This window comes from Neodiprion lecontei, chromosome 3, assembly GCF_021901455.1.
Source record: "Neodiprion lecontei isolate iyNeoLeco1 chromosome 3, iyNeoLeco1.1, whole genome shotgun sequence".
In the NCBI taxonomy this organism is placed as follows: Eukaryota; Metazoa; Arthropoda; class Insecta; order Hymenoptera; family Diprionidae; genus Neodiprion; species Neodiprion lecontei.
Window position 1 is genome coordinate 19,125,976 of NC_060262.1, and position 16,882 is coordinate 19,142,857.

Here is a 16,882-nt window from a genome sequence, read left to right on the forward strand (position 1 = left end):
AGTGGTCAAAGAGATGACAATCGAATCCAAATATTCGAACAACTAGAATAATAGTTCAAATTATTCGGTAGTTTGACAATTTAGTGCCCTTAGGTACGGCTTATTGTTAGTGCCATTTCACACTATACTCGACAATAGCTAGCAGGAGTAGGTCAATCGCTATTCTTCCATCATTAGTTAAGGTACCCAGTACGAAATGAAAATCGAATGATTCAAATTGACCTAAATAATTCGAAAAATTCGAATCGCACGTAGAATTCAAAATATTCGATCAATGATTTTGACTTGTTCGCTTACTCCTAGTTTCCACCGCTTGTTAATTTTTTTTTTTCCCTCAATATCGTGTAGCACGATACCGTGGTTCCTCTCGATGCGAAGAGAATGCCTAACAGGTATGCATGGGAGAATGAAATTAGTTGGCGGATCGGTCGCGCGGCGGCGCTGACGAAGGGGGCGCTTGACCGCCGAGGTTAGGTTAGTTAGGCGCGCACCTCGCGGCGACTGGCGAGCCCGAACCTGGAGGAATCGGCGTGTGCCGAATGCCAACAGTCACCCGCCGACTGCCGGTACCGCTGGTCGGTTTTTGTCGCAAGTCAGTTCAGAGCAGCGATCTCTGTGCACGCTTGCGGCGTCTTTGCACTTGGCATTCGTCAGCGAGCCGCTAAACGGGGTTGGTGATAAACTGGTGCTCGAGGTGGTGCAGTGAGAATGGTGAATGCGTATCCCAGAATGTGAACAATTATTTCGGCGGCAAATTATAGTCGCGGAAGCGTGTTCTGCCCGTAAGTGCATCGGAAGTCGAGTGAGTGCCCGCGATTCTACGAGCACAGTCGATAAGATAGATAGATAGATAGATAGATACTCGAGATAGACGTCGTTTACGAGTTTCTCTCACTTTTTCTATCTTTCTATCTCTCTCTCTTTCTCTATCCCCCTCTCTCTCTCTCTTTCCTTCTCTCTCTCTCTCTTTCTCTCTCTCTCTCTCGCTCTCTTTCTTTCTCGTTTCCCGCGGTGTGCTGTGTGTACGTAAGAAACGCACGAGTGTTGAGTTTACCGCCGCGATCATCTGTCGCGCGCGTACCGACCGGTACGCGTATGCACGATTATTGTTGTGTACAGTTGGATTACTCAAAACCGATGGCATTTGGGATGCCGCCTCTGGCTGGATGAACGTCTCGGCCCCCGGCGGAGAGGTGAGTTTGTCAATTAGTCAGTCAGTCAGTCAGTCAGTCGGATATTGGTTCGCCGGTCGCTCACGTGTTAATTTCCAAATCGAAAATACTTGTTATTCTTCTCCCTCCACGCGGCGGTTGCAGCATAGGCCGCGTGCGCTTCAGAGTCTTTCTCCTTTCCGAGAGAATCCCGGCAGCTCAACGCACCGCGTCAGCATTACGCCGTTTAGTTGGATTATCAGATTCCACCGACTCGTATCGGAGTCGCCTTGACGGCGGCTCGCTCAACGATCATTCGACTAGATTGTCTGAATCAAAAGTTGGGAAGAGAAAAAGAACAGTTTGAAAAATCACCGGCAGTCTTATTTTTCGCCAATACCTGAAAGTGGGCACGAAAAGGTTTCAAAATAATTGAATTATGGTGTTTTTTTTTTTTTTTTCAAATCCCTTTCCAATATTTTTTGACTCTGAAGACTTTTTTCATAAATTTCACATTGTATCATAGTCATAACGACAAAATATTATTGTTTTCGAATACATATCTGTTATACCGTGCTGATAATTCAATTTTAACCACTTTGGAGGTAACTATTTGTAAAATTTCATCCAAGCGAGCTCTGAAGATGAATAAAATAAACTTAAAAACATAAGAATCATATTGATAAATCCTTTTCTCCAATTGATGGTATCTTGGCTTGCGCTATTCATGTGTTCAGATTCATTTCCCTCATATAGTAGGGATGTCGTATCGTTTTTGTTCTCTGTCATCCGTGCAAATAACGTTCCTGAAGATTCTTCGGATGACTTTATCTCTTTTTCCTACAACTGTTCATTCACCTTCAATGTCTAAAGATAAAGATAAAGAATAAAGATCGATGGAGACTGCGAGTTATGAGTATTTATTTTGAAGTAGGCGAAATGGCGCGGAGGTAATAACAGTGTCCTACACCTACCGACTCGTTTACAGGATGAAAATGTTGATCGAGTCGGTAATGGTAGGAAGCTTCTGTACCGAAGCTCGCCACTCGTCGTTCGACAAGCTGCAGCGAGCTTTAAATGTCTGACTTTAACAATCTGTCTTATACAAATTGTTGGATGGTAAAAATAAATTCTATTCAACCGTGTTCCGTTCAAGCGTAATACCCAAGTGTAGTATCGCCTTAATAATAAATACGCACAATCCTCTGTCTTTTCACGTCGAGCTTCGACATTGTCATTCGGAATCAGTACAATAGGTACTTGCAGCGTACGACACTGAATCATGAATGGTGTTCGTGATAATAATCGTCGAGCAAGAAGCATGCACGCTTTCAGATGTCGTTACATTTAATTAAAATCATTTATTCACCTTCGCGTAACGTGAACTGTGACGAGGCGTGAAAGGTCGATGTAACTTCTCTCCTTGCCCTCCTCCTCCTCCTTCTTCACAGCTGCGGAACTAAACGAAAACCATTTCATCATACACGTGATTGTCCTGATAACTTTTGCCTCATCTTGCTTAGATCTTGTTATGCGTGACATTAGATCAAACATGATTCTGTGGTACGGTTATATGTATTTGAAAATTTAGGATCCTTACGGAAAATTTGTCAACTTTTCGTTCGGAATAAATGTTTTTATTGGGAAGGCCTCAAAAGCGATTTTATCCTGTTAAATATTTCTTCACGCGTTAACCTTGCGTGGTTCAATTTCATGTGTTATTTTTACTGGTATATAAATCGTGTTCAGAAACATTTCCAATACTGCGGAGTAAAATTGCATAATCATTTTAATTATTTACATATTCCACGGAATTCCTAAACGGATTCTTTTACTAAATGCTCACTGTCCTAGATCGTGTTCTGAGAATTATTTGTACGTATATTTACTCGCATAGCCGACCTGCTTGCGTGTTTCGTCCTTCTTTGTCTCTCGCAAAGATATACGACCATGCAGTTTCGTGACAGTAATTGTTTGAAGCGAAAATTAGACCAGCTGCTTAATTCTGTTGGTTTCTTTTTTTGTTGTTTGTTACGTATTAGCAATTAAGAGTCTGAAAGTTCAGGGAGAAGAGAACCGCTTAAAAAATGTTCAGTAATGTTATTTGCGCCACTGATAATGATGACGAATGAAACAACAACCCTCTTATGCAATAGAAATGAATATAAGCGAATTCGAACAATGAGACTGAAGTTAGCAACGTTAATGTAACGGAACATCCGGGAAAAAGTCATTATTGCGGAATTTTAGAACGAGTCTCAAGGAGTCGGCTTTTCAAAATAAGTGTTATGTTTATCGTAGTTTACTAAATTCAAGACATTCCTGAAGGCGCGAACTAACGAGTTTTCCTGTTGTTGATTCGATTCTAGCGTTTTCGGACTCATTTCACTGGAAGACATCACGAATTGTCTGAAATTTTTTGGACAAATATTGCATTGTAACATGTTGTACGGGTAAATGTAATAGTTGACAAACATCTGTCGGAATATACAGTTTGTACAAATTTATTTTCATCCAGTTTGGAGATAAGTATTTTGTTTTTTGATTTTAGGTGATTTTTGGACATCGCTATGATTGAAAAATTTAGCCCGGAACTATTAAAATCGGATAAAAAATACCAGAGTTGAATCAGTTTGAACGTTAACGTTATGAAACCTTTTCTCAAACAGCTAATTTTGCTTTGCTATATTGGAAATTGCTCGGATTCATTAATATTGTTGGATATTTTTTTTTTACGCTTACCAACTTTTGATTCACTGAGTCCAGCTCGTTGATTGTTTGCTGTTTTGTGATCCTGCAAAGTTTTGCTACTATATTTTTCGATTGTGGTAAAAAATGAAAATAGTTTAGGACTGAGCGGTAAACGGAACTAAAAATTTCTCTCGGTACAGTTGGTTCTGAATTTGGGATGCAACCTTCATACATGTATAATCCGCGTAACTTAGTCCCTGTGATTAAACGTAATATGGTGATATCCCAGGTATAACAGTACAGAAATGCCTGATTGTAGGCGCAGAACGGTTTCGCGGTCTTAGCTTCGGAGTCAAGTCTGAGTTGAATATTAATGGACGGAGTTAGGCTTTTATTTGGTCCTCGAGTGAAGAGGTATGCGGTAAGCATTTGTATGGTTACGATACTTTACAAACCTTTTTCGCACAGTTGCGGAGCGTCTCCAAGTGTGTTGGAAATTGTATAATAAGTCATTGCGTATCTGTACAACATATCCGGCATTTCATAATAATTTGTCCAACGTTTGGTTCTATGTATCCAGGATATTTCTTTTACGTCGCGGTGCCGTTGGCTACAAAATGTACTCGTGTTTTTTTTCAGAATTTTTTTTTTTTGGTTACTGCTTACTTCTAATTTTTTTCAAGGAACAAATTTTGTACCCACTTTTGTAATTTGACATAAAATCTCGAATATTCTGTGGGGAAACAACATGGTAAGTAATTATTTTCAGATGTTTTTTGAAATACACATGTTTCTTACTCTATTTGTCGAACCGATATCGAGAGATTTCATCCGATATCAAAAAAAATTACTATAAAAGATCAGACGGTTTTGTTCCTCAAAAAATTTGTAAAAAAATTTTATCTCATTCATTTGTAAAGTCAAGTTCCTTGCTTCGGACTCTACGTTCCGTATGTATGTCCAAGGAAAACGCGATAGTAGGAAAATTTTACGTTCTGGGACATTGGGAAATTTTTGGCGAGTATATGTTCTTTTTTTTTTTTCTTTTTTTTTACTGAATATTTATTTTTGAGGTGTAATTTGCACGTTTCTCACGAGTCTAAGGGTATAATGAGTAACCGTTGTAAAATTGCGCGTTCTTCTCATGCAATGAATTTCGCTTTCGAATATGCAACATCTTGAAATATCAAAGCATTGTAATTTCGTAACTTTTCCACACTCTACGAGGAAGTTGGAAAAGTTGCGACGCGCGTATTATAGTGATAACAAATAACAGTCTGCGGGAAACAGATCGATATTTTGAAACGGCAAAACCCCTTAAAATGAACCGTTCGTTGTACTTAGTCCCTAATTTTTTACGGCAAAAAGTTGCGATCCAATCAATTTATCGTGCGTACGGTGATCGCTGAATCTTTTTTCGTTCATTTTCATCGCTTTGCGGAACATAGCTGTTCGGTGTTCTTGCGATGTGTCATCGTTTATTCATTCTATTGCCCCCCTCCCCTAGGGGGATTTGGCGGTATTCGCGTACAGAAAGAGACACAGGAGTCAGCGTGCATTTAGCGGAATCCGTACGTTGTGCGGGTTCGGAATAGTTGGACCTGCACGATCTCCATATCTATGACTTATGTATGCATTTAGTTATTGGGGACCTGTTCGTGTGAAGTGATTGACAGTTTGACGAAATCTTATGCGGGTCATCGATCGGCCAAAACTATGTATATGCCAAGACGTTTGGATATACGTTATATCTTATTTTTATTTATTATACCCACGGCCGAACGCAAGAAGTGTAGAACATTCTAGAGGAATTTACAAGTGTGTGGGTATAACGGATGTTTTTTTTACGTGTAACTACACGCGGGCATTCCATGTCAAATCGATCGATTATGACCGTCACTATCTTTGATTTTGTTGAATTTTTTTTTTCCAAATGGTAGTGGTATGTTCAAAATCCCCAATTTATGAAAAAAAAAAATTATGTTTATTGAGCCGCTTTTGAGACACATACATACAAACTTGTTCGAGGAATAATTTTTATTATCCCTTGAGCACTCTGAGTGTTTCAGATTGACAAAAATCAATTTTGAAAGTTTTGAACAAATCGACAATGCCCTGAAAGCTTTTCCACCGCATTAAAAGCATGTTAATAAAATTATGTATCACGTGATGCTAATTTTTTTTTGATTGCATCAAAACTTTGAAGAGGTGTAAGCTAAATTAAATTTGAATCGATGTAAATTGCTGAAATGCTTGAAAAACTAAACAATTGTATCATAATTTTGTCATGAGGTTCGTTTTCTTTTAGATGAAATTTTCAACACACGTTCAACATTGATCTTATCGAGTCCAAGTTTTTCCAAATCCTCAAGGATGTAGAAAAAATGTCTACATCATAGTGTCAATCTTAAAATAATTATAATAAAACACGAATATTTCGAGGTTTTTGAGAATTTCAAACATAGTGGAACTTGGGGAAGATTTAAATATTTATAACTCAAAAGTGATTCTATAAAAAAGAGAAATGCTTACGTAATACGGGAATTTTGAAGATGTGGCTTATCGCCTCCTTAAAAGTTTTAACCAAATAAAAAATGGTGCGGATCGAAGGTGTTCGATTTGGCATGGAATGCCGTGTACATGTATATTGTAGATGAATATTCATCCCCATTTTCGTTTATCCGTTGCATATTTACTTGTACTTGGTGGTATTATACTTATGTGTCCATGCCTGTTACCTCTAAACAAGCTTTCTCTCGTTTTCTTGGTGATTTATTTATTCAAATATTTGCAGCCCCCGTTGATTCTTTGTTTACAGAATCTTACACGTATTTCTATACTTAAAACTACATACGAGGCGTTCACTACCGACTCAGCCACTTTTTTTTTCTCTTCTTGGATCTGTTTCATAATTGGTCATAAATTAGTAGTACTTAATTAAAGGCACTCCGTGAATTTTTTCAAATTTTTTAATTTCCTCGTTTCGGAAATATACTCGGAAATATATATATATATTTTTTTAAACCCGTTCTTTAGCCTTCTAATTATTAAAAATAGAGTAATACTCAGACCGTGGGAGGAAAAAATAGTTTTGCGAATAACCAATAAAAAAATTGCGGATTGACAGTTCTCATGGCTTCGGATGAAGTAAAAAATTAAATAAATGAAAAATAGATGTGAAAATTTATATTATTATTTGATTGCTTTTATTCTGCGGGAGCGCAGAATGGCATGAAAATATCGAAGACAATAAAACCCTATGCCAGAAAAAAGCTGATAAAATTTTAAGTACAATCAAATTCTCGGGAAGATTCGTAAGAAATATCGTGTAGAAACCTAGTTCAAATAGGATGCCCGCTTTAGGTTCAGGCTGTGATTCAGCTCACTCTTGTTTTCAAATGATCATTTCAGTTTCGTATATATTTACAGGCGAAAACTTATCCCTAGTCGAGAGAAAGGATAAGAAGATTGTTGATCAGTCAAGTCATAAGACATATCATCTCTAAAAGATTTAGTATTTTTTTAGTAGCCGTTCAGAAATTTCAAATAATTTCACAAGATTTTACGAGTCGTGCGCATTAGATTTTAACGATGATCCTTTCACGTGCGGTAGAATTTATCCTGCATATACTTCAAATCTCATTTTTTAAGATTACAATATAGTACCATCCCTTTCGATGTGCGATACTTGCAGTCGGTGTTGCCAAACGTCGAGTAAAACATATCGCTATATCAGTATCCAAAAATCTCTAGAAATCTCTAGATTGGACAATATCAAAAAAATCGACTGGTTTTTTTTCGAAATTCGAGTCGAAAATATTTTTCCAAATGACGAAAAAAGAATGCTGTCCAAGTTTGTGCTCTTCCTAGCAATATTTAGAGGTACAACATCGCGAATTTCTATTTCCCTTCAACGAATTGAACGTTTTATAAAAAAGGTCTCTTATCATTTTATGATAAATCTAACTCTTTCAAAAGTTATTTGAGATCAAAGGTCGACAAAGAGCCTTAAATAACTTGCAAAAGTCAAAGGTCAACAAAGGAATTTTAATAACTCTTGAAAGTGTAGATTTATCATAAAATGATAACAGACCTATTTTGTAGAGCGTTCAATTCCTTACAACAATACGTTCTGGTTTTATCAGCACTCTAACGTATTCGTGAGTTATGAAAATCCAAAGCTAAAAAAAAATGTCCCATGTTGTTCAAATGGGAAATAGAAAGTCACGATGATACACCTCTGAATATTAATGTTAAGAGCTTAAACTTGGACAATATTCTATCCTCTTCATTTGAAAGAACATTTTCGACTTGAATTTTGGAAAAAAAATAGTCCATTTTTTTATACAGCCTACTTTAGATATTAAAACCTCAGAAATCTCCAGCATTCGCCAAAAAACGAACAATCCACACAATAGTTAGATTGCGAGAACACATCAGTGAAAATACTTGTGGTTATGTAAAGTACCGACGGTCGGTAACAAAAAGTATAATCTAACTTTTTCGGACATTATTAAAACTTGGTCTACTGATCGGACGGAAAATCGTTAGGCTTTGGTTATCCGATGCTCCTTCGCAAGTTGATTCCGGATAATGGGACATCGGCCTCGTCGTACAGTGAAACAAAAACATCGGTTATTAAAAATCTCTAGAATTCACCAATTTTCTTAAAAGATCACCGTGGTCGAGACGTGTCGTAAAGCGGAGAAAAGAATTTCAATTCAATGTTCAAAAACTTGAGATTTAGCTACGGAATCACTGAATTGGCAACACTGCCCGAAGTCACCAGTTTTGGAACCAAACGAAAAAATTTGTGTCACCTCCGCTTCCCTCTCTCCTTTACTCTGCTGATATCTTCATAACCTGTTGTGTGGTACCGGCGAAGCCGTCACGCTGAAGCCTCTGCACAAACACTGAGTTTTTTTTTGTGCGGTATGCGACAAGTTCTGCATCAAGGATGCAGGTACAAGAAGCATTGCAAAACGAGGAGGACGAGTTAACGCATCTAAGCCTTGCATCAACTTCTTAGCTTATCTACACGCGTAGTGTTTCCAGCTCTGCGAGCATGTTGCGGAGGGAACGAAGCCATGATTTAGATTACTTTCATAAGGAAACACACTCTGAATCTGAATGTTATTTTACCGGCAGACTGAAGCAAGGTAAGAGCGGTCGGAATGTTTGCCAAGATGAAAAAAAAAAAAACAAAAACGACGGTTGGGTTCGAGACTATTTTACCACAAAAAACAAGGTTAGCAAGAATCACTCTCAGTAAAGTATTCCTTGCACGAACCCGAATATTTGACAATTTACTGATTTTTGTATACAATAAAGTATGAATACATATTATTGAACTAGAAAAATTTAAAGCCAAGTTACCGAAAATTTATTCAGAAATTACGACTTTAAAAATCGTTAAATTTATACATCACTTTATGGAGATGATATGCTCGTCACATTTTTGTTTAATAATTTATATATGCCGAATAATTCTAGATGGCTGATACAAACTATCCTACTCTTGTAAAAATATCCGTTACGACGACAAAAACGGAGCGTCACCGAATGTTTAAGAAAATAATAATAATAATAAAAGTTCGAGAAATGCCACAATCAGAAGAATTTTCTTAACTCCGACTTTTTAGGGGTTATGTTTAGTAATACAATTCATAACAAATTTTCGATTCCAGCTTGTCGTTAGGTGTAATAATTAATTATAACTCATTTTTATTAAGCGCCAGTCTAACTTACGAATGAGTTCAAGTTCACAAGTTTTCATTGATTTAAATTTGATTGTTCTACAATATTTTGATGCCTGTTCTTCGGACTTGACTCAAATTTTTAGTATATGGAGTGCGGATTGCTGAGAAATATTGTTCATTATTTGTGTGGAAGTGTGTGGTAACAATTTTGGGAAAAAATATGTCACAAAAACCCATGCACGTTTGTGTTATGTATTTACGAATGATTGGGAAGGGGTCCTACTTATATGCCCCGAAAAAATATTGCATTCCACGCAAGGAATACCTCAAGATGAGCATCTGGCGGTGATCTTGTAGAAGAGCTAGGCTGTAATATCCGTGAGCCTTTGAAGCTGAAAACATCCCTGGGAGATCATAAGGGGAGATTCGGGTAAAGCGGGGAATTATAATGGAAATCCGTGATTGTGTATATATTTACTATTCGTAGGTATTAGAGTTTGAAATTTGCTCAACAGTCTAAACTTGAAAATCAACTGCGCATGTGCCAAACAGTTCAATCTCATTGGTCAGCGAAATTTTCCCGCAGCGATATTTTTGTCTGCGATGCAGGCGGGCCAACGTATACAAAATGTGTACGTTTGAATTTTCAAATAGCATAAGCATTAAATTCGGACCGTTCTTTGAAGAATCAACTTTCCCACCCAATAACAAATGCTTTCCAAACCTTTCCGAGTCACTGCCTCAATTATTTGAAATTCTAACCTGGAAAATTCGTTTCAACTACAAAATGTAATGAAACGTGTTATCTTAATTGTTTAATATTGTGCGTCTTCCCTGAATGAGGTATACCTGTAAGATTAAAGTTGAAAAACAGTATATCTTACACTTGGCTGTCCCTTTTCGAGTGAATTGGGCAAACATCTCGGGAAATGTAAATCTTAATATAATAATGCTGATCAAGGTAGTTGCTAGTAATAATTAAGAATTAGAAAGCAGTAAATATATGCGGTAAGAAGTATGCAAATCCATAATTACATTTTTGCAGGTAGCCTGAAGATCTTCGATCAGGTCTGGTCCAAACGCCATGCATAAATTATCAAAAACAGCGATTGAAACCAGACCTCGACTCGATCGGTATCAGTTTCTACAAAATTCGATATATTTGCCGAGATATTTGACCCGTGCAATAAAAATCCGACATCCATGCATGTAGGATCTTTGTACTGCACCAACTGGCATACCTACAGATGATTACGGTGTAAAATGTTGTCAGAAAAAGCACCTGGGATGAACGTTTCTATCCATGATCGTTCTTTTTTTCACCCAGAGTTGGTATTATGCGGTCACGCATATGCTTTTTCCTCCCAGTTATGATCGGCATGGTTATGTGGATGTGTACTTATCTACCTCGGCATCATGGAAGCGAGTCTAAGTGTACTTCGGCCTCCGTCGTTATTGCCGATCACGGTTTACCAAGTTGGGTTTGTTGGTCGGTTATGGTGGCTACAATGACGTTGACGTTCCTTTGACAGGATCATGTCCTGGCCGGGTCGGTCGCCTCTCGCGTTCTGGACCGGCCAGATCTTGAATCGAGGTCACGTAGCCTCATCGTGTTCTCTCTACGTGCATTCCAGGCTCCGAGCGATAGAATGCGCGATACTCGCGAGTCCGTTGTACGCATTTATAGTTGGTCTCATCTCCTTCGAGCCCTCAGGGTTCTTCATCTCCTCACGTTTCTTCCAGATAGTTATTTACTTAAGTCTTTCGCATGGTTTTTTTCTTTGGGGGGGGGGGGTTGTCTTTTTCGCACGTGACACTCGCGGCATCGTTAGGTTATGGCTGTTTTCTTGTTGGAGCTTGTCCTTGATTCCGTCCGTTAACTATTCTGTAATCATTGCAAAAAATTGTATCGGTGTATGTACAAAACTCTAGATGCTACATCAATTTGGAAATCAAAAAGAAAAAAAAAAAATGAATACAGAGATACTTGTTCAATGATTTGCAGATTTTACGAAGTTATGCTATAATATATGCTATAAATTTTTTTTAAATGCGTATCCCATTGGTGAATATATTTATCGTGCTATTCAAAATTTTTTAAAACTTGATTACCGTTACTTCTCTGATTCAATTCTTTGTTCAAAATAGCGCTGCTACTATTTCCACGATTCCTTGCGAGTTTCACATACCTATGTACCTATAATATATAACTCACGCGATAAATACCGCTAACGAATAAAACAAAAATTTGCCACTTATTCGTTCGGTTATGCCCGAAATGCGCTGTAAATGATCATCTTTAATATTATCACGTAAAACTTGAACAGCAACTCCTTGAAGGTATTAAGAAAACGATATGTATATTTTTGCCACGAAAAGAAACTAATCATACGTGCAACACTTCGGATGCAAGTGATTAAACTTTGCGCACGGATAAAAAAAAAAATGTCAAAAGCTACTCCATGTAACTCGGAGGTAATGTCAAGTTTCTGACGGTGATCAGCCTAAATCTTACCCTCTGAAGTTTTCAGGTTTCCGTTTTAGCCTCTTTCTTGACTCTATTGTGAAGAAATTCTACGCTAGAGAGAGAGAGAGAGAGAGAGAGAAAGGTAGGGAGGGGGGCGGCGGCTAAATATTCGGTTTGCCTCAGGCGACGGAGTGATTATAATTCTTGGACTGAAATAGGTATCTTTCAAGTGTGGAATGCCAGCCAGAAGGGCGGCTAAGACAAAGCCTCCCCCCTCGATCCTTCTGTAGCGCTATCTTGTCAACCCGACCATCGAGTTCTCGGCAGCACTTCATTCTTCCACTACGTAGGCGGCGACATCGGCATGGCAGTCTTTCCGTTGCCGCACGAAAAGTTCACAAATTCTGTCTGCCTATGCCATGCGCCTTCAATGTGCTACGTTGGGACGAAGAGTGGAGTGGGTATATACGGGTGTTCTTCCACCGCAACCCGAGATTCGTATCTGCAAGATTCGGCCTACAGATGTTGATCGTTGACTGTGTGTCTCTGTAGAAGTGTTTTTTTTCTTCCACTTTTTCAAAGAAACGATTTATTTGAGTTTGCGTCCTCAACGTTATCATTCTCCATTTTTTCCGTGAGGGTTTCGCCGGATATTGTATGTTTCTATCGCTATCTAGAATCGAGTCGTAACCCTGTTACACAACTATGTTGCCCTATATCGTGACAGATGAACACGCAAATGCGCATGCGCTAAATCGTGTAATTTTGTTGGTAGATTCAATCGCGGTGTAAGATATGTAGGGGGTTCAACTTGCATTTGTTGAGTGACCGCATTTTAGTTCAGTTCATCAGTCTGCACCAGATGTCTCACGAACAGCAATCCAAGCAAATGGAATATGGCGTCCTCCAATGTTACGATCCTGGCGTAAACGTTTCGAACATAATTCCATGACAACCTGTGCAAGCTGTCAAATGAGTTGTAAAAATGGTAACTTAACGTTGTACTGTAGCATGTGTTTTGAACCACCTATAGTTCTTACACTGTAGTTTCAAATAATGTGCTCTAGAGTCTTTCGTCTGCTTGTCATATTAGTTAACTCCGTTGACTGAAGTATGCTATAAGACAGCCAACTATGGGTATTACTTTGAAACAAGCGAAGGGGTTTCGAGGGCGCGCAATTGCAATGTTAATCGAGTCGGTAACGGCAGGAAATGTTTGTATAAAAACTCTCTGTACCCTACCTTGCCCGTATGCTGCTCCGACCTTAAAACTTTGCCATTCGATTGGTTATCTTTAACAATCATCAGTCAACGCCAAATCATATCACTTTCCTCCAGACGCTAGCTATCAAAATTAATAGGCATCTTGAGATTATGTTGCGTTGAGAATTTTAAGCATTTAAAATGTGATGGTTTTGCAATTGAGTTCACATAACCTCAAAACGCTTGCGTGTATTGAGATTTCGCACTTGTGTCCAACTAGATGGAGTTTGCTAGCCTGTCGAAGAAGAAGAAAAACTTGGCGCACGTTCCAATAAGCGTCCAGTTTCCTGAGACTGTCAAGGTACACTTGGGGACAATGAATCTGAGACTGCTAATTTTTTACACTAGACATTTATGTTGGCAACGCAGAGAAACCTACAGCGCCATAGTCGGCCGAGCGCGAAACAAATTCAATCTCAATAAACTTAACATAACCCATGACCGTCGAATCTAGCCTTATAATACGTGTCAATCTAACAAGTCATTATCTCCGCGGTATTCTAATCGTGGTTTTACCCCCCTTAAACTATTTAGCAGAAACGTTACAACTTTTGCTTTTCACTGCTTCAATTGATGGAGAAGTCGTGTAAGGTGAAATTGTATAATTTAGAATAAAAGTTCGAAAAAAGTCTTTGGAAACAGGATTAAATTGATTTTCACGCTCATAGCTAAGTACAGTTGGTGTGATTTTGAAGTTTATTAGTGCGAAGGGTAATGATGTCGATAGTTTAGGCGTTTCTGATGGCATCATTAACTAGTATAATTTAAAAGTAACAACTCCAAATGCCTCTATTTGAGTAAGGAAACACTTTTTGAACGACTTTGAGATGTTTTGGACATGTTTCAGAAATTCAGGTTTTCTCTCAAAGGCATGTTTAAAATTCTACGTATCATTTTGCATTTTAAGTATAAAAATCCTGGAAATAAGCTGCATGAGATGAAGTTATATACCGGTAATGACTTTGGAGACATACAGCTGTGTTTGCAGCGCACACCGCGTTGCGATAAAATTTCGGTTACAGGTAAAAATGTTACTTCGGTGGCGCACGCTTTTTCAAACTATGTCATATGATAAAAGTCTGTAATGACAAGCGATTGGAATGTCAGATACGTGGAACGCTAAGGAATGTCAAATAACAACTGCTCGGCTCACGTAAAATTATCAGAAAAGTTTGTTTTTCGTAGGTGATCGGTATTCCAAAATTTTTCAATTATTTCACGTTATTTATTCAGGAATTCGTAGCGAGTGTTCCAACTTAATTTCATTTACCTTGGCAGCCGGACACTGTTTTCAAGTTAGGTTTCCTCCTCACCCAGAATGTTTCTCTGTATCTATAGTAACAGGTGTGCGTGAATTTGGTCTGAACTTGTTTGCACAAGCCCGTGCTGGTTCGTATTTTACTTGCACAAGATTGAGCATCGCTAGACTTTCCAGTGATGTTTCAATGGACCGCAGATTTTGCGAACCCTAGCCCGTTACCGTGAAGATCGAATCATATTTGTACCGTAAACCTGTGGTGCCACCTTTAGGCAAACTAAAACCACCATACCGTCCGTGACAGTCATTCGTTCACGGCGAGAACATTTCTTGTACTGATTTCGATAGTCTATAATTTGGCGTCAATTTGGCACCTTCTTATAACAAGCTTCCAAATCGACCTCAAAAATTGTTCTGCAGTAGTACGTACCGGCCAATTTTAACATGAAATGTTTTCACTGTTCGTTTGGTTACAACTACTTACGACCTCCCGTTCAATGAACCATTCAACGTCAACGTTTTAAAACTAAAAAAATTAAGTTGGGCATGACGATGACGTGTGAACTTGAAGATGCCTGTTGATTCCTCTTCCAGTTTCATGCCGTGGTAGAGTACCTGTCGTTTGACGGGCAATGGGTGAAAAGTGAAGAGTCAACCTCAAATAAGCCCAGACATTCTAACTTCTGGCTCACCTTACGACGATCACGCGATCTATAGTGTTGGTATAGCCATAGCAATGTTATCTAGTGTCACATCGGAGCGTGCAGCGAAGCTTGTTTAACACGGAAATCCGTCGATTACGGGGACAAGCGTTACGTGTGTATATACGGCACGACGAGGTTCGGTTGCGAAGGTACGAGTACCTACCTGTATAAGCAATCGGTATCGGAGGAACCCCGGGTAATGAATGAAGACATGAGAAACAGGCCATGGTGCTTTGCATTCGAGATCGGCATGACGTAAGAGATCGGTAATGCAACTGGATGAACAGAAATCGGGGACAAGGCAACGGAATAAGGATTCAAACACTCCTCGCATGCAAATTACGATTTACAACGTACCCGAACGTACCGTCGTGCGGACCCTTGTGCAGTACGACTATAATATGCCCGTACAACCGTACCCATACCCATGCCCATATATATTGCTGGCCATCTCCTCGACCAAGTTTAGTATACGCATAAATATGAAACGCTGGTAAATTACCCGCATATGCCTGTATAAAGCATTTCTACGTACATCCGTAGATATGGGGCGTTCCTGGCTAATTTATCCCGGGCATGAACCTCGTTATTTTTAATTTCGTCGTCCACTTGAGATGCCGTGAGACATCACAAAAGAAAGTAACGAATTGCAAAATTTTATGTTATTCATGAAATGACTTTCCTTATAAGTAATCGGTAGGCGCATTTCGTTTGGAGGATACGGTTCTTATTGCAAAGCAATTAAGAGACGTGAAGCAGTTCGATTCGAAACATTGAAAAGGGTAAAAAGATCGCAAAGTAAAAAGACAAGAGAAATTTTCAGCGTGGTAATTTCGCGGTCCGAGTTCGAGTCCCGATGAAAAATTATGCGATAGTTTGAGTGTATGTTTTTAACATCTAATTGTATATCTGCTTTGCAATCAGCGAAAGTATTGTTTTCAACTGCTTAACTTATTGTTGGATTAAAATGACAAGTTGTACAATGAAATATTCAAAATCGTACGCTCAAGATTCGATTAAGATTTATTAATTTTGTAGTTAAAAAATTCACTTTGACTTCACTTCGAGATGCAAGTTAATTGGAATATTTCATAATTCAACTATTACGTATTTTTCTGATTTGTTCAAAACACAAAATTTTCCAAGTTGGTGTTTTTGCGTCACGGTGTATATACACATCGCGAGATTATTGATACTAACCACGTTCATTATTAGCGGATTTGATGAGGTTTGATTCTTTTTTTAATCTTCCGCGTTCTACCTACGTAAGTATAATTGCGAGGTGTTTGGTTAGTCGAAATTTGCGTCCGATTTTTTTTGTCTATTTATTTTATAAAATGCAAGAAATGAAGATGAACGAATATATCGCTGGACATTCTTACGGGTCAGTAATTATTCGAATTATGGGAATTACGGGTCTTTCCTTCATACTCACCGATTATTATAATACATTCTGCGGCGGGTACCGAAGGCATTACGTAATCGCTAGAATTTTGCAGATGAATTCTCTGTGCTTACGAGGATTATACGGTCTATACCCATAAGTCACGTGAGGCAACCAATATTACCATTACATTAAATTACCGAGTTTGAATCTTAAACTCAGCGGCATCGGCTCATAACTGTCAAAGAACCACCTGCAACTTTTG

General features: G+C 38.5%; 1 protein-coding gene across 2 annotated transcripts in view; it reads left to right on the forward strand.

Annotated features, from left to right (window-relative positions):
- The first annotated feature begins 564 nt into the window (after window positions 1-564).
- Window positions 565-16,882, forward strand: part of LOC107225581 (protein expanded-like) — a 142,506-nt gene continuing 126,188 nt past the window's right edge. The window contains exon 1 of one of the 2 annotated variants that reach the window (XM_046733780.1): window positions 565-1,193. Coding sequence is in view for 1 of the 2 variants with exons in the window: in XM_046733783.1 (XP_046589739.1) it covers window positions 1,167-1,193 (27 nt within the window). In the remaining variant the exon portion in view is untranslated. The remainder of the gene's footprint in view (window positions 1,194-16,882) is intronic. The other variant, XM_046733783.1, reaches the window with a different exon arrangement.